Source organism: Elephas maximus, chromosome 21 (genome assembly GCF_024166365.1).
Source record: "Elephas maximus indicus isolate mEleMax1 chromosome 21, mEleMax1 primary haplotype, whole genome shotgun sequence".
Taxonomy (NCBI): Eukaryota; Metazoa; Chordata; class Mammalia; order Proboscidea; family Elephantidae; genus Elephas; species Elephas maximus.
The window spans coordinates 33,358,429-33,382,242 of NC_064839.1; the positions used below are offsets into that span (position 1 = coordinate 33,358,429).

Consider the following 23,814-nt stretch of genomic DNA (forward strand, 5'->3'; position numbering starts at 1 on the left):
AATCCTACTGGAAACCCCCAGGCCAGTTCTGATGAGACCTTGCCCAGCTGCAGAAGTTACAACCTCTCACTTTGTCCCAGTGACCACCTCATGCCCCGCCTTGCCCGGGCCCCCAGAGGCTGACAGCCCCTGCCAAGTTTCCAGGGAACGTGTCAGATAAGGGGCCAGTGCTCATGACTCCCTCCCACCCAGCCACTATCTCTGACCCTACTGCCACCATGAAGCAGTAAGAATAGCAACAGTACTGGTGAGTGGGTTCACACACAGGGGTACCACAAATTGGGACAACACAGAAACGTCTACACCAGGCAGCCCAGGCCTCCAGATTGAGGACAAGTTTCCAGGCACCCCTTACCCATCTTCCTGGGCCCAAAGTTTTACAACATCTTGTTGTACAGCTTGAGCTTGTCTCCTGCCCCCACTGACTCGGTGGAGGGGACCTGGAAGGGACCACAATGCCCTGTTGATCCTGGCCTGAGGCCTGAGCCCTGCCCCCTGTGAGGAGGGTGGAGCTAGCAACTCTCCCTCTCTGGGCCCATAAGCAGGACAAGGTGGAACAGAGGCCCCCTGTTGGGTGGGAGACAGCCAGCCAAAGAGCTAGGGCGAGGGCACCTCGTGGTCCTGGTACTTGCAGCCTGGCCTGGCTCTTGAACTCTGACCCTTGATTTTCTGGTTAGCGGGGAGATAGACGGGCTGAAGGTTCCTATGTGTGGGAGTCCCTGCATGGCATCACAGGGTGGGGGGCATGTTGTGGCTGAATCCCCTGCATGAGTCTCCCTGTGATGCTCCTGTTGGTATGCGTCATTGTGTTTAAGTGTGTGAGGGCGGCTGCATCACTGAGGGAAGAAGCTTGTTGTCATGGAACCCACAGAGAGCATCACCGTGACACCAGAAGGGGGGTAGGATCTTGGGTGTCTTGTCTCCACGTTCCCAAGTCACTGTGACACCTGGCAGGTAATCAAGGCAGCCAAGTCCCCAGTCCCACATCAGTGGCCCCTGCAGTTCTCACAGCCTGACTCACTGCCTGGCTCAGTCACGGGCTCTGCTCCAGGTCCTCGCCCCTCTGTTCCTAGCCCCCTTACTTTACTCATCACCCCGCTATTCTCAGGCAACTCTTCCCCTTGACCCTTGGAACTCAGTCAGCAGGGCAGGCAGGGACATTTAGCACCTGCCTCCTGTCCCCCACTACTCCTGCTGACCCAAGGGACACTACGGGTGGGGAAGAAGGGGTAAGCTGCGGGGAGGCTTAGTGAGCGCCTCACACACTCACACACATTCAACATGCACATCACACAAACCAGACCTGAACACATACACACGCATACATACACACATGTGCATGCATGCACACATACATGTGTGCATACACACACATGCCTGATGGAGTGACAGGACTGCTAAGCGGTCTCCCAAGCTCAGGAACACTGATCTTGCCAGGTAGGCCCCCCAGAACCTCTGCAACCCTTTGGGTCCTCTCACATGTCTGAGGCCCTCTCATTAGAAACATGTTACCCTGCAGCAGCAGGATGCTTGTAGGTTAGGTCATAGGAAGAACCTCCACCCTGAGGCCCAAGCTAGAGTCCGGGGGTGGGTGTAGGTGGGTGTGGGTGGGGTGGGGGTCTCTGAGGTCCCAAAGCTGTTTCTTTCTTTGAGGGTGAGTGCTGGACTGACCTCTGGGCCTCTTGCTTCAAGAACCCTAATCACTGGGGCTGGAAAAAGTTTAAAAATATCTTCATGTTTACATTCTTTCCAAGCCTGCCTCCTGAACATCAGTGCTGGGTCCCTTTGATCTGGCCCTGTGCCTCTGGACAGGGCCTGGGAGAGGGGGAGCAGAAGCCCCCAGCTGGGCGTACCCCATGACCTCCTCTAGGTCCAGACCTGTGAGACTCTGGGAATCACGGAATGAGAGAGAGCTTGGAGCCAGAAAGGAGCCAAAGTTGGAGGGGGGTGTCTTGCCCAGGGTCACCCAGAAGGGCTGGGGCTGGGCCAGGGCCCCTCTCACATCCTCTGGGCCTCATGTGGCCTCTGGGGAGTGTGTACGAGTGTGCAACTGTGGGCATCTGTACTGTGCCTTCCCTTGTAGTCCATGCACCGGGGACAGCCGTGTTTATTGAGCTCCTGCTGTGCCAAACACGTACTGCAGGGATTATCTCATGTAGTCCTCCCAAGAGCCCCATGAAGTGAAATCCATTTTATCAACAAGTAAACTGAGGCTCAGAGAGGTGAAGTGACTTGCCTGGGACCACACAGCAAGAAGAAGGCAAGGCACGGATTGCATACTCTTCTGCTCACACTGAGCCACCCAGTTACCCCTAGCAATCCCCTACCTTGCCCTAGCAGGGCCTGGCCCTGCCTGCAGAGTAAGGCCCACCTCACTAGCGCGAATCCCCACAAGCATGCACTGATCCACCGCCAAGCCCAGAGGCCAGTGTCAAACTCAGATTTCATGCCCTCTGTGACCCAGGACAAGCCATGCACCATCTCTGACCCTCACCTCCCTCTATAAAACAGGGCTAAGAATGGAAGGAGAGGTTTATATCAAAGATACTCAGGGAAACTGAGCCCTTGTCCCCAGGGAAAGGGATTGTAGACTAGTGTCAGTCCCAGCAGTGACACAATCACAATCAGGAAGTGGCCCGGGGCCTGCAGGCCCAAGTTAGAAGCCCTCAAACTGGGACAGAAGCCTTGATTTTCCCTGGTATCCTGTCATCTACCCTTTCTTTTGTTGGTTCCTCTGTTCACCAACCCACCCATCCACCCATCCATCCATCCATTCATCTACCCACCCACCCACCCACTCACCTGTCCATCCACTCACCCACCCACCCACCTATCCATCCACACACCCACCCATCCACCCACCCACCTATCCATCTATCCAAGAACAGGGATTCAGAAAGCAGGGTGATTCCAGGGTTCTAGCTCAGGTGCTGCATCTCCCTGGCTGTATGAACTTGGGAAGATCCCCCTCCTCTTTGAGATTAACTTTCTCAGCTTTCCAAGAAGAAGCTGCCCTGAGTGGTCTCTAAGGCCCTTTTGGGGGATCTTGTGGCAGCAGGGCCAGCTGGAGGCTGTGGACATTTCTAAACAGGCAACATGGACCTCAGTTAGACAGTCCTCCCCTGCACCCTGATTGCAGGACTCTGAGCTGCAACCCTTGACCTCCCTGGCCTTCAAAATCCCTCTTGGGAAACAGGGCCAATAACCTGCCCTCACAAGTCAATGGAGGATGAGATGGGCTGCTGCCTTCAAAGAGCTTTGTACCCTGAGGAGTTCTGAGTGGGTACATGCCGAGAAGAGGATCCTGGGAGGGGCAGAGTTGAGTAGAGCCTCCAGTGGGGGTGTGTGGGCACTGGATGGCTGGGTCAGGCCTCAGAGTTGTACCTGGGCTGGAGACAGTGGTTGAGGCTCCCAGACTCCTCCAGGCCAGCCCTCTTGCCTGACCCATCACTCTTGGCTGAGCTTGGCCCCTGTCCCACAGAATCTGCCAGGAGTGGAGAGCTTATCTCCTAAAAATAGGGCCTAGGCCCCATAGAAGTTGTTTTTCTCCCTTCCCCGTGATTTACCATCATCAGCTCAGGGTGCCTGGGACGGTAAGTCCCACCCTATCTCCCCAGAGACCGTGGGGATGGAGGTGAAGGGGTCAGCACATGGTTGGGATCAGTCAAGGGTCAGGGATTGGAGGTCGATCTGGACGTGCAGTCAGGGTTCAGCAAGGCACCAGAGCTGTGGCTTAATCTCGATCCTGAGGCAGGGGAAGTTCCAAGATGGCCCGTGGGAGTTTCTGTCCCACCCTAATGGTATCCATTTGAATGACTCCTCCTTTTCTGGCTTTCTGAAGCCCCCCAGTATGCATTTTCCAGCCTGTGTGTGAAACCCAAAGGTACCTTGGCACCTGCTGAGGCAGGGAACCCATCCTCAGCCTCACCTCTCCTGTTCCAGTCCCATGGGCCCCTCGAAGTTCCTGCCTAGACCCCCCCTGAGACTTGGGGACCTCAGTCCATCTTCGTGTGCAGATGATTCAGGCACAGGGACACACAAGGTTGTACCTTCCCATAGAATATGACGTCCAGAAAACACAGAAATGACCCTCACAAGGATACCCGTCCCCAACCATCTCCTGGACAGGGTGGCCAGAGGGCTACCGATGCCAATGGAAATGACTCCCTGTTCTGGCCCTAAGGTCTCACCAGGAGCCCATATGATGCCCCTGTATCCCCCAAGCCCCTAGCCCTTTCTGTACAGCAGGAGAAGGGGAAGGGACGAATGGGTAGGTGTGTGCACTCTCACACATGCATGAACACGCATACATGGACACTCAGACATGGGCATAGCAGTCCCATAGGGCTCTTGCCCAGCTCCCTGAGGCTTTATTATCTGGCAAACATGCCACCACTTGGAATGCTCCCATGGGCAGCCCATAAAGCCCACGTCCAGGCTCTGCAGACATGCCTGGTGAGCATCAATGACTCCACCTCAGGGCAGTTGGAGGGGTGTCTACTTTGTCCTGGCTCTGGCTGCATCTAGGGTGCCGGGCCCCCTCCCAACGGAATTGGACGGAGCCAGACCAAGCTTCCAGGCTGGGTGCCTGGACCATTCAGACTGCCACCTTCAGGGGCACGCTGTCCACTGGCTGGTCCAGGTCCTTCTTCCTTGACAGGGCCAAGTGGGTGAAGATGAGGATGAGGAAGAAGCCTGAGGGGCCCAAGAGAGATGGATCAGTCCTCAGAAGAGGCTGTGGGACTAGTCTGTCAGCAGCGACTTCCTGCTACTGGTATTGGTTTCATAATGTGGTGAAGTTTCCTAGACAGAGTCCCCAAGGCTGGCCTGGGTGACTCTGTGCTCCCCATGTTTGGAGAAGCCTGACTGCTTGGCCTGCCCAGCCCTCACTAGGCCTCTGCCCCTTGGAGACTGCCTTAGCACACCCAGCCTCCTCTTCTCTGAGGGATAGGTTGGGTGAAGATTGTCTGGGAGCCAGTGAGTTGTCCCCTGGACCTCTGAGAGAAAGGCACATTATAGCAATGTGCTAGAACTGGCAAGGAAAACCACCCACCCATTTAACCCTCCCCTCAAAATTAGGGGGAGCTAAAGAAATAAAGGGGAAGGGGAGTGGGCTTGGACTGAGCAATGAGGCTAGAAGGACCTGGGCTCTGCCACACTCTGGCTGTGTGACCTTGGACAATCGCTTAACCTCTCTGAGCCTCACTGAGATCATCTGGAAAATGGGAAGATGCCAGGATCTACCTCACAGGGTTATGAAGAGGAGTCAATGAAATTATCCATGTGAAATGCTTGGCACAGGGCCTGACACACAGTAAAAGTGCTGTTATCAATAATGATGATGACTGTGGTAACGGGCCTACAACCTGGGGACTAGGAGAGTTGGGGGGCACTGATTACCCAGATGCCATGGTTCTAACCACCCACTGCCCTCCCCCCATAGGAGCTTAGCCTCTATTACCTATCGCTGCCAGGGTGCCCACAAGAATGCCCACAGCCGACAGCTTCGTGGGCATGCCCTTCATACGGCCCACCTTGCGCAGGCACTGCCCCTCCACGTTGCACCGACACACGACCACTGGGAGCAGGGGAGGAAGGTACCGAAAGGTAGGGAGGGCCCTCCAGCTGCTCAAATTCCCCAGCCAGGTCCAGCTGGCTGGTATGTGTGCACATGTATGTATTCATGTGTGTGGGGGGGTACATGTTCCTCAATGTGTGTGCCCAGCCACTAAGGTGCAGATGTGCACAAGCATATGCTGTCAGTGTGACCCCAGCCCCCTCCCCCTGCATGGTACAGCTTAGCCCACCTCAGGAACCCCAGGCTGCCAACTGTGGCTGCACCTGGGCCCCTGCCTCACCTCGGACCAGGAGCTGCCACATCCGGTCATTGTGGCTGACAACTACAGGGACTACGTGTTCCTGTGGTTCCACCCAGTGCAGGGCCAGGGTAAGGTAGGCATGGGAATCTGTTGGGTGGGCAAGTGGGTGAGCAGGGCCACTGCCCTAGATGGGCCCTGTGGGTAAGGGAGTGCTTCTCCCAGGCCCAGGCCCACCCACACAGTGGAAGGGCATCTTCCTTCCAAGTGCCACCCCCTCCCTACTTGGCTGCAGCCTCTCTCCCTCCCTCCACACACCATTGAGTGCCTGGAGGCGCCAGTCCCGCTGCACTGTAGGGTTGGGGCCGAGGGCAAAGCTGTAGGGCCTCTGCTCGCTGGCCAGGTTGGAGTTTCCGCTGGCTCCATTGATGACCACTCCTTGGCTCTGGCGGGGTGTGCAGAGGTGTCGGGCAGGCACAGGAGCAGGAGGCAGGGCCAGGGCTGGCTGGGCCTTCAGGAAGTGGAGCATGAGGGTGGCAGAGGTGCTCGGTCCCGGCTCATCTGCACAGGAAGCAACAGCTCTGTGCTGGCCCAGGTCGTGGTGGGGGTAAGGGTGAACTCTAGAATTCCTGGGCTAATCTTCTCCTCCCCACCCCACCCGGTCTCCCCCCTCCTGCTGCCACTGCCACAGCCCCTCAGCCTCTCGCTGCTGATCCTCTTCCCGCAACATCCCCCTACACTCTGCCCCTTTTCCCCACTCCTGTCATCACCCCCACACCAGTCTCTTCCTCACAATGCGCTTCCCCCTTTACTGTCCAAACAGCTGCCAGGTCCACTGTGCCTTACTGCTGCCAAACCTGTTCTCACCACCACCCGCCACCACCACCACTGACACCAGGGCCTACTAGGTGGGAATGCCCTGCACCACAGGACAGCCCAGCGCAGAGTCAGCACTGCCCCTCTGACACGCCCACCTGAGGCCAGCACTCCAGCTTGGCATCCTATCAACAACCAGTGTTCACACCTGGCCTCAGTGACCCATCCAGGCTTACCTCCTGGCACGCAACCCAGCCTGACTCGCACCTCCCCAGCCCTGTCCTCTCTGTCTCCAGCCCCATACCCTCTGTTCCCAACCTGCCTCTGAAGACAGATACCCTGAGAGGCCATCCAGGAGCTAAGGGGCAGGGTTGGGGGAGATTTCAAGTGCCAAGCTAGGAGTCTGGTCTGAGAGGTTAGACTGGGTGGGGGAGGAAGAGGCCAAGCCTGCCCACCTTGATGTAGACCCATTCTCAAGGTCTACCTTGACCTTGTCTTTGCCCCTCCCTCCTGTCTGGGGTGAGTGGATGCCTGCAGGGAAGGGCAGGTTGGGTGGGCGCTGCCTGTCTGAGGCTTGCTCTCACTCCCAGAGGTCCCCACCACTATCTGACTATACCTGCATCCTGGGCCTCCACAAGCACTGTGTATGTATCCCCGGGCTGGATGCCCTGCAGGGGCCGGGCTGTGTGCACCTCCCCAGAGCCCTCCTTGATGCAGAGCCAGCCCTCTGAGTCATTGACCAAGGAGAACCTAGGGCCCAGAGAAAGTGAAAGGGGAGGGAGGCACTGGGACCACACTTCAGGGACTTACATAGAGACTCCCAGGGGTGTGTAACCTGCCCAAGTTCCACATCCTCTCTGTGGCTCAAGGGTGGCAGCAGTGGGCAGGTCCCCAGTCCCTCTCCCCAGCTGCAGAGACTGGAAGGGTGACTGTGAATAGGGACAGAGGGAAGCCTGGGGGGACAGAGGGACCAGGGGTGTCTGTGGGTCTGACAAAAAACCCAAACCAGGAGAGGAAGAGCCTGATTCAATGGGGGGGCTTGAACCATGGACACGGTGGGTGGGACAGGAACTATTAGAGCCTGGGGGCCTAACTCCACTTTGGTGGTCCCAGAATACCCCACAAAGGGGCCTGGGTCGGGGCAGAGCCTGGAAGCAGCCCCCTCTCTGCCGCAATCTAGGTGACAACCTGGGGGAAGTTCTGGTCCAGGAGAGCAAGGGGAGGCATAATCTGAGGTTCCACGGAGTTCGAACACCCCCCTCCACGCCCTGCCCAGCCCACCCAGTCCTGATTTCACCAGAAGTTACTACTTTGGCATTAGCCATGGTTTGAGGAATATTCCACGCCCTAAATAATGTGACTGAGGCCCCGGGGCCATCCCTGAGGGGCAGGGCTGATTCAGTGTAGGTAATGCTGTTGGCTCACCTGAGGGGGCTGCTCACGGAGTCTGAGGGCTGGATGGTCAACAGGAGGGAGCCGGCTGGGGTGCTAACCGGGACTCTGGCCTCATAGCTCTCCTGGTCCAGCTTGGGGGGTGACACCACCCTCTCCACCAGCACAGTCACTGTGGCTGTGGATCCTGGACCTGGGTCTGGCCCCACCAGATTGGCCACGCTCCGCACCACTACCACCAACTTGTAGCTTGGAGCTGCCTCATAGCTGAGATTCTGGGATCAGGGGCCCAGGTCATTGGAGTGGGCATGTGTGCATGTATGTGCCCCCCAGCCCATCACCCATCAGCCCCTTACCTTGCAGAGCTGGAGTTGGGCGTGACCAATATCTGGCTCCCAATCAAGACCAAAGGTCCTCTCCACATCCCCTGCCTCAATGGCAAAGTTCATGGCTCGGAAGGCAGGCTCAAGGTCAGCATCAGTGGCTATGAGTGTGGCCACAAGAGTCCCGGGCTCCGTGTCCTCAGGGAGGCTTATGGGCCCGATCTGGAGAGATGGGGAGAGCCCATGAGCCCCATATCAGCACCCTCCCCAAGCTCTTTTCCCCTGCTCTTGCTTACCTGGGAGGTGGTAAACTCAGGGGCATGGTCATTGATGTCTGTGATCAAGACAGCGACCTCACACGTGCTGCTGAGGCCTGAGGCAAGGGAGGACATGTTGGGGAGGCCAGAGTAGGAATGGAGGGGGGCAGGGAGCCAGGTCACTATCAGGGCACTTACCACCCTCTGCTCCTGCCAGGTCAACGGCGAGCACCTGAAGCAGGATGTTCTGGCCAGCTTGGAGTGGGGCAGCCCCCAGTGTCATGCTGCCTGAGGTGGGATCCAGCTCAAAGGCTATCTCCTCTGCCCCCTCCTCAGGCTCAGGGATCAACAGTTGATACACAATATGGGCATTAGGGGAGCCAGGGGCATCTGCATCCTCCGCGGAGAGTCTAATCACCTCTGTGCCTGCAAGATAGCACCCACCTGTGTGGGACTACAGCCCAGGCGGGAGGCCCACTTCTCTTTTATGCTGGACTGAAACTGAGCTCATTTGCATGTGTGTATGTGTGTTTTGGGGGATGGGACACTGATATGGTGACTGAAGCTGGGCCCCCATTCTAGAGAAAAGCGATGGGATGGTTCACAGGGACCTCACCTCTCCTCCCATTACCAACAAGGCCCATAGCCCACCTGGGAGGCTGAGCTCAGGGATGCTGATTGGAGGGCCACGTGGAGGGCAGACAGGTGCATTGTCATTCTCATCCATCACGACCACCTGCAGCTCCAGAGGTTCTGCATAGTCCTCACCACGTGTATTCCGAGCCCACACCTGGAGCAGGTACTGTAGTAGGTAGTGGGGGGCTTCAGAGGAGAACCAAGAGCCATCCAGCCTGATCAGGGTCTGGGTTCCCTTCCAGTGGCTAGCTCCAGCTCTTTTTGGTTTGCTTCCACTGTCTCAGTGTTTGTGGGGGATGTGACATCCCAGAAGCCAGCCCAACAGTGACCAAGTGCCCCCAGCTTCCCGCTCACCTCACCTCAGCCTGGGATTCTCGGTCCAGCTCCCTGGTCACATAGAGTTTCCCTTCTGTGTCCACTTCAAAGGGTCCAGGAGGCTGGCTTTCCAGAAGGTAACGTACATCCCCTCCACTCCAGTGTACCTGGAAGGGGACACAGAATGAGGGCACCTCAGGCCAAGGGGCAGGAACAGCTGGTGTCAGCCCTGTGCACCAACTGCTTTGGGGCAGGGAGCCAGTGTGACCCCAGGCAAGTTGCTACCCTACCTGGGCCTGGGTGGGGTTCTTTCTGTTTGGAGGCACTTGTTATTGTGGAAACTTCATGGTGGCTCTGCCCTGGTCCAAGCCTGGGCTGTGCCCAAAATGCCTGAATGACCAGGTTACTTAATTTCCTGCCCTCTCAGACTGGGCCTGAACCCAGGGCATTCCTAGAGGAGTCCTGAGACATTTCTTGTCAGGGTGGCAATCCCTGTGACAGCAAGAGGTAACAGCTGTTCTAAGGAAGTCTTGGGCAAGCCCAGGAGGTCAGAGCACAGAGCCATGACTGCCAGAGGATAGCAGGTGAGGGAGTGTGGATCTGTTCCAAGGCCTTGAATACCCCACTCCATGGTGGGAACTGATGGGAATAGTGGAGGAAGGAGCATATGCGGGGAGTACCAAGGGTCAAGCTGGGCCCCGACTCCAGGTCTCCACAAGACTCAAGCCCAGCTGTACCCTCCATGGGGATGCTTCAGCTACTGACAGCCACTTACTCACCTGGGCAATGAGGTGTGGGTACAGGGCTTTGAGATTCTCTGCCAGGTGGATGGGCTCTAGAGGCACCCATGTGTTCTCTACTATGGAGACATCTATGGTGGCTGTTGCCTGGTGACCTGAAGCCTGGTCGCCCATGTCCTTGACCTGTACCAACAGCTGGTAGTGCCCATCCAGGGTATAGTCTAGGCTGGTGCTCCCTAGGAGGGGTAGGGTGGTCAGCTGAGAAGGAAGCTAGGGAGCAGTGGCCAGGGCATCCTTCTCAGCAAGGTGCCAAACACAAAGCTAGACACATGGCAGGTGTTCAGGATGTTCTCTTGGCCAAGGGATAAGAGGAAGAGTTTTTAGCACTATTGTGGGCATCAAACCAGGACCTCGCAGTTTGCAAAGCCACTTCCATATCTATCCACACAATGAATGGTTGTGAATGGATGGATAGTAGATGGATGACCAGGATGGAGCTGGGGTGTGGATGGGTGGATAACAGTTTAGATGAATGGATGGTTAGCTAGGTAGATAGATGGGGGTTTGTGTGGTTGAATGGGTGTTTGGGTAGATGGTTGGGTAGAGGGACTGCATGGGAGGTTGGGTAATGAATAGGTAAATGGGTGGCTAGATGGGTGGGTATATGATTGGCTTTTCTTTCCATCCCCAAGCCATGCCTTTGGTCTCAGCTCCAGGTCCAGGCCCCTCTTGCCATCAGTCCCGAGGTCTCCCAGCAGCATCCTTGGCTATAGCCCCTTAGACCTCTTCTATCCTGGTCCCTTGGGCCTAGGTCTCCAGAGTGCAGGGCTGAGGTATTCCACTCACAACAGGCATCGTCACTCCATGCATGGTCCTGCCCTGAAGCCTTTTGCCTTGCTTCTCTCTCCATCTAGAATCCTTTTCCTTCCTCCTTTATCTCTCAGACTTCAACCCATCCTATTACAGCTCACGTGCTACCTTCTCCAGCTTTCCTTGACCTTCCCTCTCCATCACACTCAGGCTCACCCTGGGGGCTGAGGGCCAGAGCCCCCAGCTGAGGCTCCAGCTGGAACATGTCTGTGAAAGGCTGGGCTGGGACCTGGCTCAGGATGTGGAATCGTAGATCCGAGTTGGCTGTGCCTGGCTCATCCCCATCTGAAGCCTCAAGGAAAAGGAAGGGAGTTCCTGGTATTTGGGGGGAGGGTAAACCATAAGAGATGGAGGGAGTAGGGCGAGTCCTCTGTGCCTTCCTTTCTCTCTCTAATCCTTTCTCCCATATCCAGCATCCTATCAGGACTTTGAAGGTGAGACAGGGCTTTTCACCCCACTTCTCGGATGAGCAAACTGAGGCCAAGAGTGGATGTGACCCCCTTGAGAACCCTCAGCAGGGTAGGGGGCAGGAAGAATGGTACAGAAGTGGGAGGGTTCACCTTGGACCCTGGCTGCCCTGTCCCCACGATGACTCTCTGGGCAACTCTTTGCTCTCCGCTCTCCTCAGGGCCAGTCTGACCCTGCTGTGATCTGGCTGCCCTAGTCACTTACCAGGCCTGGTGCCCTGGCTCAGCTGAGCTCTGTAGATGACCTGGGAGAAATGGGGCACCTGGTCATTCTCATCCTTCACGTGTACCAGCACGGGCTGTGGACCCCACAGGACATGTCCAGCCTCAGTCTCCAGGGTCACCTGGCAGGGAAGGGTAGTCAGTGCCCAGCCTGCCTTCACTGCTGTCTCCTACACCTGGCCCAGCCATACCTGCAGCCGGTACTCTGCCTGCTCCTCTCGGTCCAGGGCCCTGGTCACCAGCAGGAAGCCAGACTCTGGATCCACAGCAAAGGGGCCTTCAGCCACCATGCTCAAGTCCCCTGACAGCACAATCTTGCCCTCGGCCTCCTCACTGTGCAGCGGCAGCTGATGGGGGAGTTGGAGCCAAGTCTAGGGGATGCCAGCTCCACCCAATGGCCCCATTTTACATGTGGGGAAACTGAGACTCAGAGAGGGCTGGCACTTGCCTGAGGTCACCTACAAAAACCCAGTGCCGTCCAAAGTCAGAGCTTTTCGCCCGTAACTCATGTTCCCCAATACTCCCTGCCCTTCAGAGAAGTATTTTATTCTTTAACTTAAAGCTCTACTTTCCTCTGGGATTAAAATCTTATTAGTCATTAACACTGTTACACCACATACTCTCTGAAGAGCAAGGTTTAAAAGAGAGCCAGAGCAAGAGAGAAGAAAGGGGTGCTGGAGATTGGGGAAGCAGGAGGTTGGGGAAAAGGGGGCAACCCATCCAACTCTCAGACTCACCTTGGTCAGGTACAAAGGGAAATTTCCACCATAGTTTTCCGGGACTTCCACATACAGCTCTGCAGGCTGAGCCTCGAGAAGAACCTGTGGGAGAATTCCCTCCTTATTCCCAGGGGCTATCTCCCTGCCTAGGGGCTGGGGATCCAACAGGACATGGGAATTTTTACCCCTTCACTGAACCTGGCCTCACCTCAGCCCATCCACCCTGATTCCTCAACAGGCCCATAGCCAGTTTTGACGCCCCCACCCCAACTACTCCCACAGTCAGTGCAACTGGTCTGGGTGGAGTGGGGGCATGGATGCCAACCCCAAGGCCAAGACCTGAAGGAGGGGGGTATGGCCCAGCTCACCTGGGGGACAGAGAGGCAGAGCAGCCACAGCCAGGCAGGGACCATGGTCAGGATAGACCTGAGGGTCATGGTGGTATGAATACAGGCCAGATCACTGGAGAGAGAGCTCTCCCATGACCGCCCCCAAGGCATCTCTGCCCTCATCCTCACTCAGCACCAGGCCACAGCTTCACCAAGCCTAGAAGGTACAATTTTTCCAGCTGCCTTTTCTTCCTCTGTAGTCACTATGGGGTACGCAGCCAGGCCTCTTCCTGCCCCCTGCACTTCTCTTCTGCCCCAGCAGCTCTCAGGTCTGCCCCTCCCCACCTACCCACTTGGACACTGTCCTCCACCCACCCCCACCCTTGTCTTCTGCCTCAGTCCATTCCATACACACAGCCAGAGGAAACTCACTTCAGACTGGCCTCCTCTCTCTCCCCTTGAAGGGCCCAAGGCTCCCCTTGGCCTGCAGGGTAGTGTCCAAATCTTGGCCAGGCTCACCCAGGCCCCAGGCCCAGCCCCCTTGCCTCTTGGCACTGGCCCCACAAGGAGCTCCATAGGAGTTTCGCCTTCAGACTTTTGTCTCCTTCCTACCGTAGTCCCCCTGTGCCCACAGATCTCAAAGCAGGTAATTTCCCAGCAGACCCAAAAAGTCACAGAAGTTCGAAGCTGGAAAGACTCTGACAACTCTGAGGGTCACTTCCTGCCATTCTCTCAAGTTGCTGGCAAGGCTTGAGGAGGGGCAGGGCCTGGCCAAGGTCACCAAGGACTTGACCACAGAAGGATTCCTCCTGGAACAGAGAACTCTTGGCTCAGGTTCTCCAGGGTCTGCTGCCTCCAGACACAGCACCCCCAGGGCAGAAGTCCACCCTCATTGGCATTTTCCGGCACTCAGCATAGGGCTAGACACACAACATCAACAACCACTCCAAGGTGGACCCCTGGGAATTCTTCCCCAGGACAACAGGATGATGGGACAGTATTTCTTAAAGCTGGTGTCCCTGCCCATCGTAGTCCTTCCCTCACCACCGCCCCCAGCCCGGGCCTTGCCCGCCCCTCTCTTCCCAGCCCCTCACCTGCCAGTGCCTAAGGCTGGGTCCCTTGGTCCAGCTGCCAGGTGAAAGGGCTCCTTCTCCAGGGAGCTCTGGCCAGGCCAGGCCGGGTGAGGTAGGGCAGGGCGGACACTTGAGCAGGTAGGCGGTCCAACCACGCTTGCTCAGAAGTGGAAAACACCACCGGGCCCACAGCAGCAGGCCAGGCCCTGCCCAGTCCCCCAAGTTACTCATTGACTTTGGAAAGCGAGGAAGGGCTGCTCAGCATCCATGACTGCCAGCCCCAGGAGGTAAGTAGATCATCCGGCTGGGCGAGCACTCCCTCCACCCTGACACAACCCAGGGGCTCTCTGTGCGCCTCTGGGCTTGAACAGTAGTTCTTTTTCTGTGGCCCCGGACTTGGCCCCGCTTCTCCCCCATGCACCGGTATCTGCAGCTGCACCTTTACACCCTCTGTTCATATAGCCTGGAATTCTCTTCCCACTCCTTCATCTGTCTGCTGAACACCTGTTCATGCTTCTGTACTCAGCTCAAATATTTCCTTCTCCAGGAAACCTTCCCTGTGCTCCCAGGCTGGTTCAGGAGCCTCCTCTGGGAGCGTCTCTCCTTCCATGTACTACCTCTATCAATGCACAGAGGATACCAGATTGTCATTGTCTGTCCCCTCCATCAGACTGCGAGCCTCTCTGAGGCAGGACTTGAGGACTCAGCAGTGGCCTGGCTCTCGCAATGCCCTGACAGCTCCTGGGACAAGGAGCTCAAAGTTGCACATGAACAATGAATGAATGGGCAGTGCTCAACCTGAAGTAAGTATTCCCGGTGGGACAGCACCCTATGATCTCCCCCTGAGCCTCTACAAATCCTCACACTAGGCCCTGGCCAGGGACAGGGTTGGACAATGGACTGTCTCGTGGCTTTAAGAAGGATAGAGAAGTTTGAGCCAGCCCAGGTGACCTTGAAGGAGTTGCAGGGCTCACCAGGGGCCCTTCCCCCAGTGAAGGCAGCCAAGCAGAGCCAGGAGAAGCTTCTGAGGCCTGAGAATCAGAGGGGAGGAAGAAAGGTAGGGAGGGTTGGGGATGCTGGCCTCCAGCCTCCCCCTCCCATGATCTCCTTCACGTCTGATTAGTCTCTCTCAGGCTGGAAGCTAGGTGGGGGCTCCTCATCTGGCCCCACCTTGTCTGCCACAAGCTGATGGTTTGCCCCAGGGTTACTCGGGCACCCCAGCCTTCAGTGCTATGGTGTGTGGATGTTGAGGGGGTATCGCAGGTGCTGAGCTCCCATTATGTCTAGGCACCACTCTGAACACATACCTTCATTATTCCACCCACTCCTACTCTGACGGGGGCATCGTCCTCATGTCACACACTGGGGCTCAGAGAGGCTGAGTGGCTTGCTCAGGGTCACACAGACAATAAGTGGTAGAGCCAGGAAGGCCTGTGTTCCTCTTCCGGCCTTGGAACCTTCATCTGTTCCAAGAAAGCCATACCCTCCACCTGCCCAAGGTACGTTAAGGGGGCTGTGGTGGGAAGAAGCAGCAGTTTGAGCAGTTAACACTGCCGTGGGGGGCATGTGGGTTTGTCTCAGAGGTACCCTCCCAACACATACACTGAGAAGGAGCTGTAATCTGGGGTCTAATCAGGTTGTGAGGGCTGCCAGGGTCTGTGGAATGAATTAATGGAACCAATGAAGGAATGCGTGGACCCTGGCCTGAAAACTTCTCAGAAGCTGTCTCCCACTTTGACCCAGACTGCTTCAGGTTTTGGAGATGGAAAGATCTAGATACCAGGCCCCATTCAGACACTTCCTACCCATGGGATATCGGGCAAGTGCTTCAGTTCCCCAACTGCCATCATCAAATGGGGTTGCTCATTCTTGACACCATGTAAATGAATTCCTGGCAGGCCCCCTGTGCCAAGAAGGGCTAGGGGCCATGGAGTCCCCTCCTGGAAGGAGGGTGGGTGGGGAGACACGCACGCCTCCAGCTACATGCGTGCCCACGTTTCTAGACAAATCCAAGGCCTCTCATTCGGGGCAGGGTGGGCTCCACGGAGCTGTTCCTGCCAGGACCCAATTAGCCAGTGCTGAGCATGGGATGTTCTGGTTCAGCAGGACACTCACTGTGGAAAGAAAAGTGAGGCCCTTCTCATAGCCCAGCCACAGCCAGGGGCGGGGGAGCCATCCTGAATCAAGTCCACTTGGGCACGCCTCCCTCGTTTCCACCTTTAGGCCAACCAGCCACTTCCTTCCCAGCTCGGAAGTCCTGAGGTCTTCCACAGGTGCTCCACCTCAGCTGATTCCCAGGCCCTCAGGAGGGAGCAAGGCAGAGACACCAGTCCAGGAACTTATCTGATTGTGAGATGAGAGGCAGGACTGTGGGCCCCTCACACTTCCTCTGTTTCCCTTATGTGCAGGTGGATAATTGGAACTCTCTATCAGCTGGGCAATGCCAGGCCCCATTGCAGAAGGAAAAGGACCTGGATAGCAGGAGCCAGGAACAGTTGTGTCTACTGCTGTTTCCACCTTCAACCAGGCCTGGTCCCATGCTGTACGCTCTGCCCCAGCTGCCTAGGCCCGGAGCCAAGTATTAGGACAAAGCCACACACCAGGGTGGGGCAGCAAGCCTTCATCCCTCAACTTCGGGAACGCTTCCTGCTCCTACAGCCCCCAGATGGGAGAAAACACAGTCGACAGCCCTGACCTATCAGGAAATAATCTTTATTACAAAAATCTGCATGTAAACAAATAGCCACCGCACTGAACAGCCTTCCTCCTGGACATGCACACCACAGGTGTGGACAAAGGTGGAAGTCACAGCTGGCTCCCACACACAGGCCTGCCCCCACTCCGGCCAGAGGGCCAGGCTACCCCACAGGATGGGCTCAGGCTTCTGCCTTGAGGCACACATGGGCCTGCATGCACTTCTTTGTGGGCCCAGCCCTTACTGGCCTCCGGGAGCCACATTCCCGGGCATCATTGTCTGTCCATGACCGTGAGATGGGGGACGCCCAACTGGCAGTTCTTAGAGGTCCAGAGTCTGAGCTAGCCCTGAGGCATCTAGGGAGGCTTGGCTGGACCGGCCCACCAACCCGCCCATCTGTCTACCCACTGCAGTGAGTGCTGTGGGGCCTAGAGAACCGAGAGGTCATGGCAGGACTTGGACTTGGCACGAAAGGCCATCTTGCGGCTGTTGCGTGCTACGATGCGGCCCAGGAAGCGCTTCGCCTTCTTGCCAAGGCTCTCTCGTCTCCGGGTACCCGCCTGCCGCCGGGCATTGGCCTCTTTGCTGTCCCTGCGAAGGCGTATCTGGCGCACAACGCCCTCAAACAGCGCCTGGACGTTGTGGTGCAGAGCAGCCGATGTCTCGATAAACTTGCAGTCAAAGACCACAGCGCAGGCCCGGCCCTCTGGTATGGGTGGGGACAGGCAAGGGCAGTGAACAAAAGGTGGGTGGATGAGAAGTCACTTCGTGGCTAGGGTCCTCCCCAGAAACACGGAGAGCCCAACTCCTATACTGAGAGTCCCGGGCACTGCTGGGCCACCCAGTAGGTAGAACATGCCTACGTTCAGGGAGCCCACAAAGTGGTGAATAAAACAGGAGACTCATTTATTGAAATAACCTGATATCTGCTATTTAAACAAGGGGCCCTGGTGGCGAAATGGTTAAGCGCCTGGCTGCTAACTGAAAGGTTGGCAGTTAGAACTCACCAGTGGGTCCACAGGAGGAAAGACCTGGTGATCTGCTCCTGTAAAGACTATAGCCTAGGAAACCCTATGGGTCTGCTCTACTCTGTTATACAGGGTCGCTATGAGTAGAAATTGACTCAATGGCACACAACAGATATTTAAACAGAAGTACCATAGTAGTCAACACAGGAAAAGAAGGATTGTTTTGGACTGCTTTGTCCTCGGGTCTTATATTGTAATGAATGACCCGGTTGAATTGGGGGTGGAGGGGTCCGATATCAACAAGTCACTGCTAGATTTCTGAGGTATTCAGTCCTGGAGCCCACAGAGGAGGGTGCTGAGCCCAAGACGAGAGGGTTCTCCTCAGGGGGAAGCATACCCCAAGACTGGCCCAGGCCTGGAACCCTAGGCTCTGACCTCATGGTCTGGTTCCCTGTACTCCCCTCACCCTTCACCAGTCAGGCCAGGGCCAAAGGGGGTAAGAGAGGAGGGCCCCGAGGCACCCTAACTCAGCACCCAACAGTATCCACCTTCCCTGTCACACTCGGCCTTCCTCAGCCCAGTCTCTGGGAGTCCTGCAGGTGGGCAGCAGGTGTCCCTCCCACCCCGAGCTTTCTTCCTGGATGTTTTTAGCCACTAATGATCCCCAGGGACTTGAGCTGAGCCAAGACTGAGTGGACCACAGCCCAGCCAGGATCTCCCTCCCTCTCCAACACTCCCCTCCCTGCTCACCATCCACGGAGACCTCACGAGAGCGCACCAGGTCGCTCTTATTCCCCACGAGGATGATGGGCACATCATCTGTCTGCCGTGCCCGTCGCAGCTGGACCCGCAGCTCTGAGGCCTTCTCGAAGCTGCCCTTGTCCGTCACGGAATACACGATGACATACGCATCCCCCATGGCCATGCAGTGGCCAGGCAGCCAGCAGTCCCCATCCTGGGAAACACAAATACAGTCCTGCTCAGCAGTCCCCAGGTCCTAGCCACAAGTCTGTCTCTCCCAGCAGGCCTTTACCCCCAGCCCACCTCTCCAGCCCCTGCCCTGGGTCTCAGTCTCCATCCTACCTGATCCCAAATGTCATAGACCAGGAGGGAGGCCTCTTCTCCATCCACCATGATGGAGCGATCATACGTGTGCCCTAAGCAGAAGACCAGTAGCCAGGTTACCTGCTGGATGCCCAAAGTCCCCAGTTCCAGGCTCCCTGTTTTTGTTTGTTTTTTTTATTTACTGTGCTTTAAGTGAAAGTTTACAAAGTCAGTCTCATACAAAAAGTTAAACACACCTTGCAATGTGCTCTTAGCTGCTCTCCCCCTAATGAGACAGCACAGCCCTCCTCTCCACCCTGTATTCCCCCTGTCTTTTATTCAACCAGCTCCTGTCCCCCTCTTCCTTCCCATCTCCCCTCCACACAGGAGTTGCCCACATAGTCTCATGTGTCTACTTGCAGACTCCCTGTTTTGGTCACATCCTCCAGCTCCTCCCCAGAGCCCTCAGCTCTCCTCCCCACTTAGAGATGGCTGCCATGTGTCTCCTGATCCTGGGCAATTCATGGGGGCGGGTAGACAGAAGCGACAGGGCCGGGAAGTGGGGGATGGGGGCATAGTGTGCTCGTCCTCCACCGAGACACCCTCCCCCCTAAGCTACCAATGTCCTGAGTTTCAGTGCTCCCTACCCTCCTGCTGTCTGGGCCCGGGAGTGGCTCTGACCACAGTGGCTTAAGTTAGAATTGAGAATGTCACATTCCTCTGGGAGCCCTAAGTGACCAAGGGCTCCTCCCCTAGGAATTAATTCCCTCTGCCTGAATTCCTGCTGACCCCGGCTCGGGGAATGTCCTGTCCCAACCCTTACCCCCATCCCACAGAGGTCATATGGGAGCACTGCACCCTTTACTCTGGGAATTTCTTCTGCTATGAATGGCTTGAAGTTCCTTCTCCCTTACTTTCCCCATCTGTGAAATGGGTGGGGAGAGGCATGATTCTGAAAGCCCTTTGGACTCCCACGTATTTGTCACTTTTAGTCCAGGTCCCCAGTCCCCTGGCTCCCAGACCTGCCCCTGGGATTTCCCCTTCCCTGACCTGCCCAGTCCTTTACCTGCGGCCTCGGCCTCAGGTCCCTCCTCTACGCCACCAAAGATGCGGGCCAGAGAGCTCTTGCCCACGCCAGGCGCCCCCAGCAGCAGCACCTTGTACACGCTCTCGTCTGAGTCGCTGCCCCCCGAGCTGAGGGAGTCAGAGGAGCCCTCTGGCCAGTTCAGCCTTGGACCCTGGGTCTCGGTCCCGGCCGCCGCTAGGGCGCCTGGAGACAGCGCCGCCTGCAGGTCGCGCTCATCCACCGGCATGCTTCGGCGGTGCAGAGGGGGCGCCGGGCCCCAGGGTGTGCTGCCTCGACGGCGCTCGCGCTCCTGGCCTCCGCCGCGGCTCCCGCCTGCTCCGCTGCCGCCGCCATTCAGGGTCATTGCGTCCGGCGCTTTCTGGGGGGGGGGGGGGGGGCCGGGAACCAGGATGGCCGCGTGAGTCGCGGTGTCATTGGGGTGGAAGGCCTGACCCGGGACGCACTGGCCCAACCCAGCCGTGAGGGATCTTGCGCCCCGACCCGTGGCCCATCCCAGCCTGGCCCATCCATCCGAAATCCAGAAGGAGCGGCCACCGCTCCCCCGGCTTCTGCGGGACACTCACCCAGTCGCACACGCGGTCAGGACTCGGACCTGGGCTCGGACACAACCCGCTCGCAGCCCCGGACTCGGACACTCCGACCCTTGCCGCTGCGGCCGCCGCCTTCTCAGCTGCGCTAGGTCCCAGCTCCAGCGCCGGCTATTTAAGCCTCCGCCCTACCCCGCCCTCGCCCTCGCCCCCGGTCCGCACTCATGCGGGGGCGGACGGGGGCTGACGTGTCTATCCACCCCCACCCCAGGGGAATCCCCACCCTCGGTCTAGGACCTCAAACCCACCAAGACCCCGCCCCCCAACCAGGGGTGAGCTGCTGCCTAGCAATACTAGGGCCCCGCAGACGCTGGGGTCTGAGTGGGGTGGGGGAAAGGAGGGAGTGAGGAAGGGGAGGAGAAAGGGGAAGGAGGAAGTGTGTAAATGGAACAGGGAGGCTGTGAAGATTTGAGTGGGGGGGGAAGCACCGTGTGGTGGAGAGACTATGGGACCAGCCAAGGGCGGTAACTCCCCACTGGGGAAGATTTAGGCCTGGTCCTTTAAGAGTGAATTCTCCCTTCCCCCTCCCCCAAGCCTGGCCTGTTTCCCAAGTCCTAGGGGAGTGGAAGAGTTGAGTTACGGGCTGAAGACTTCACCCTTCTCTGCCCATGACACCCACTGCCCGCCCACCCAGACCTAAAGTAGGGGTCCTAAATCCTGGCATCTAGCCTCAACACCTGTCTTCCCACCCCCTCCTCCTCCTGAGGAATTGAAGATTGTCCCTGCTGAGCTTACCCTTGGGGTGAGGGTTGGTGTTACCCCATGAGCCCCAGGGGGCCCTTGGAGGGCTATTTGGAGGGGATGAGGGAGGTCACCTGGCAGTGTGTTGCAGGTAGAGGTACCTGCTTGAGTTCTGAGGAAGGGACACCAGTGAAGGGAAAGGATGAACTCAGTCTCCACCCCACCCCCACGACCCCCCAAGGAGCTTCCTGCAACTCTGCTAAAAATACCTGGCCCTGCCCCTGGTCGTTCTGCTTCTGGGCTGGAGGTTGCCCAGAGTTGGGGAAATCCAGGGAGGCAGGAGCCAGATGCCAACAGGAGCAGATAGGGCTGAGGCTGGACCAGGGTCAGGGCTAGATCCAGCCACTTCAGTCTTCAATGACTCCCTCCTTCCCTCTAGCTCCAGGCTGGGTCCGCTGTCCAGGGCCTGGAGGTTCAGACTCTCACCCAGGAGAGGCATAGTGGCAGAGTGTGGTCAAGGTGGAGGGGCCGGGGGGAGGGTGTCTCAGCTACCACTTGGTGCCACCACTGCCCAGAGCTCACTCCCCTTAGATCTAGGGTAGGGACTGGGACCATGAGCTGGGGCTGGGGGCGGGGGGGGGATGCAATGGGGAGGCTTGGTTTTTAATCCTGGCTCTGCCTCCAGCCTGCTGGTTTTCTCTCCCTCCCAGCCTCCAGATGCCCACGACCTATTCCCCCCTGTTCATCTCTGAGCTGTATGAGGATTAGAGGCAGACAGACTGTGAAGTGCTTCCTGATGGGGACCTGCCAGACTCTGAAGTTTATGACAAGTATGGCAGGGGACACCACGTAGGGCTCAGGTGACATCAAGGATGGGCTCCAGTTTGCCGTGGCGACCTGGGCCTGGTTCTCTAGCTGCTACATCAGTTTTCTTAGTAACACCTAAGACGGTCTTCAAGAGAGGAGGACTGGTTGGGTTAAGTGTTACGGGCACTCATGTGGGCCTCTCCTGTTTTTGGCAGCACCTACCAAGGTAGGCAAGGGCTGGGCTGAGGGGTAGCCTGACCATTCGTGTTCTTTCCATGGTCCTGGGAGTCTTGGGGAACCTGGGTGCCCTATGTCGGCTTTGGTCTCCTGGACAAGGTCCACTGAGAAGAGGGAGTGGTAGGCCAGGCCTCCTGTCAGAGGATAAAGCCTCAAGAGCCAGCAAACCCCCTCCCATCAGGAATCCTGGCAGGGCTGTTTACGCAGCCCCATCTACCCAACCCCACACCTGGCCTTGCTACTGAAAAGAGCCCTGGGTGTTGGGCAGAGAGCGGGTGTCGGGGGTAGCTGTGGTTTTTCTCAGCAGGGCCCGTGCAAGGAAGCCAGGCTGGGTTTCCCCTCTAGTAATCTGAGCTCTTGACCTCAGCAGTGTTTCTTCATCACCAAGGGAACTGCATCCACACAGGGCCACTCAGGCCCCAAGCATTCCGGTGGCTGCCTCAACAGGCCACAGAGATGCCCACCATGAGCCTAGCTATGGCCAGAGAACCCAGGGGCCAAGACCAGGACATGACCTTAAGACATCCCCCCTCCCACCACATGGTCCTCCCAGCTCTCTGGGCTGAGCTTGGTTGCCTAGAAGGAGCAAACTGAGGCTAGAACACCCCTAGACCCAGGAGGGGAAGGGCACAAAGTTCCTGCGCCCTAAAGCTTGCCATCCCTCCAGCCTCTGTGGAATCAAGACAGTCCAGGTTTCAAATCCCAGCTCTGCCCCTTGCCATTTCATCTCTGCTCATTTATTCTAAGCCTCAGTTTCTTCCTTTGCAGAACAGAAATAATGAGATCTTCTTAGAGTTGTCATGAGACAAAAATGACATGACATGCAGAGGTAAAGTGGTTGGCACAGGCCTGGCACATAGTAGTATCTCAATAAAATCATTTTTATCATCAGCATCCTTGGTTGGACTGGACAGAATTGAGTGAATCCATGGGCCCTCTCCTGATTCTTCTCTCTAGCAGTGACTTCCGGAGTCGGATAGTGATCCCAGGAATAATAGATATCCCACCCCCAAAACCCATCTTCTCTCTGTGGGATCCCACACCCTTCCCCCTCAGGTAGCAAAATGTTGCAGAGAACTTGGCTGGACTTCATTATCCCCAGTTCTCCTCAGGCAACAGCCCCTATGCCCCATGATCCCCATCCTTGTATAAGACTCAATCCATTCATTCATTCCATCAAACTGTGCCAGGCCCTTGACTGGGGACAGGATGATAAGCAGCAACAGACAAACCCCATTTTAGCTATGATTTGTGGTTCCTATTTTGTAGACACAATAATTGAGGTCTGAAAGGTCATAGGCCAGAAAAAGCAGAGCCAGGCACACCTGGCAGAGGGTGTTTCAAGGGCCTAAAACTTTACTACCCTTCTATACCTGTGTCCTCAGACAGCAGCTGGAGTTCCAGAAATCTCCCTGGGCACTGGCCCAGGATGCACAGATTGTGTCCCTGCAGACAGCTAGGGGCCAGGCACCATGAGTCAAGACTAACAAAGGGATATGCCAGCTGTGGCATGAGCAGCTTAGTGTTTCTTGCCCACCATGGACTGGATGTCAGGCGGATCAGCTGAGTAACTCAGTGACCTGCCTTCCCCATGAATCCTCTTCCCCCCAGCTGAACAGACACCACAGCCACCTCAAATAGATTGGAGCTATCAGAACAGAGGTGCACATGTGGGCAGGCCTGCAGGGACGGAAAAGCTTTGTCAAAAAGGCTCCCTGGGTTCTGCAGGGCCC

The 23,814-nt window shown here is 57.0% G+C and overlaps 2 protein-coding genes and 1 long non-coding RNA gene across 9 annotated transcripts; 1 reads left to right on the forward strand and 2 right to left on the reverse strand.

Annotated features, from left to right (window-relative positions):
• Positions 1 to 4,314: 4,314 nt before the first annotated feature.
• CDH16 (cadherin 16) lies at positions 4,315 to 14,104 on the reverse strand. 7 transcript variants are annotated; one of them, XM_049863844.1, is made up of 19 exons: positions 13,997 to 14,101; positions 13,515 to 13,711; positions 12,942 to 12,999; positions 12,592 to 12,675; positions 12,046 to 12,201; positions 11,838 to 11,976; positions 11,322 to 11,480; positions 10,335 to 10,531; positions 9,600 to 9,722; positions 9,256 to 9,406; positions 8,803 to 9,030; positions 8,644 to 8,720; positions 8,381 to 8,569; positions 8,058 to 8,299; positions 7,249 to 7,382; positions 6,135 to 6,377; positions 5,859 to 5,966; positions 5,462 to 5,578; positions 4,315 to 4,695 (listed from the first exon to the last, which is right to left on the reverse strand). In XM_049863844.1, the coding sequence occupies exons 3-19, from the start codon at positions 12,984 to 12,986 to the stop codon at positions 4,598 to 4,600; spliced, it is 2,490 nt and encodes an 829-aa protein (XP_049719801.1). In that variant the 5' UTR covers positions 12,987 to 12,999; positions 13,515 to 13,711; positions 13,997 to 14,101; the 3' UTR covers positions 4,315 to 4,597. The 7 variants fall into 7 exon arrangements, with proteins under 7 accessions (XP_049719801.1, XP_049719798.1, XP_049719796.1 ...); XM_049863841.1 differs by having other exon boundaries at positions 12,942 to 13,119; positions 13,997 to 14,100; XM_049863839.1 differs by lacking the exon at positions 13,515 to 13,711 and having other exon boundaries at positions 12,942 to 13,119; positions 13,997 to 14,104.
• Positions 14,105 to 14,203: 99 nt separating this feature from the next.
• On the forward strand, positions 14,204 to 16,679 carry LOC126064674 (uncharacterized). The gene is made up of 3 exons (XR_007514577.1): positions 14,204 to 14,262; positions 14,523 to 14,778; positions 16,384 to 16,679. It is a non-coding gene; the product is annotated as an uncharacterized LOC126064674 (long non-coding RNA).
• RRAD (RRAD, Ras related glycolysis inhibitor and calcium channel regulator) lies at positions 16,648 to 20,465 on the reverse strand. Its single transcript, XM_049863853.1, has 5 exons — positions 20,333 to 20,465; positions 19,749 to 20,127; positions 18,722 to 18,795; positions 18,389 to 18,593; positions 16,648 to 17,376 (listed from the first exon to the last, which is right to left on the reverse strand). Exons 2-5 carry the CDS (start codon positions 20,110 to 20,112, stop codon positions 17,099 to 17,101), a joined length of 921 nt encoding a protein of 306 aa, XP_049719810.1. The 5' UTR covers positions 20,113 to 20,127; positions 20,333 to 20,465; the 3' UTR covers positions 16,648 to 17,098.
• Positions 20,466 to 23,814: the final 3,349 nt, after the last annotated feature.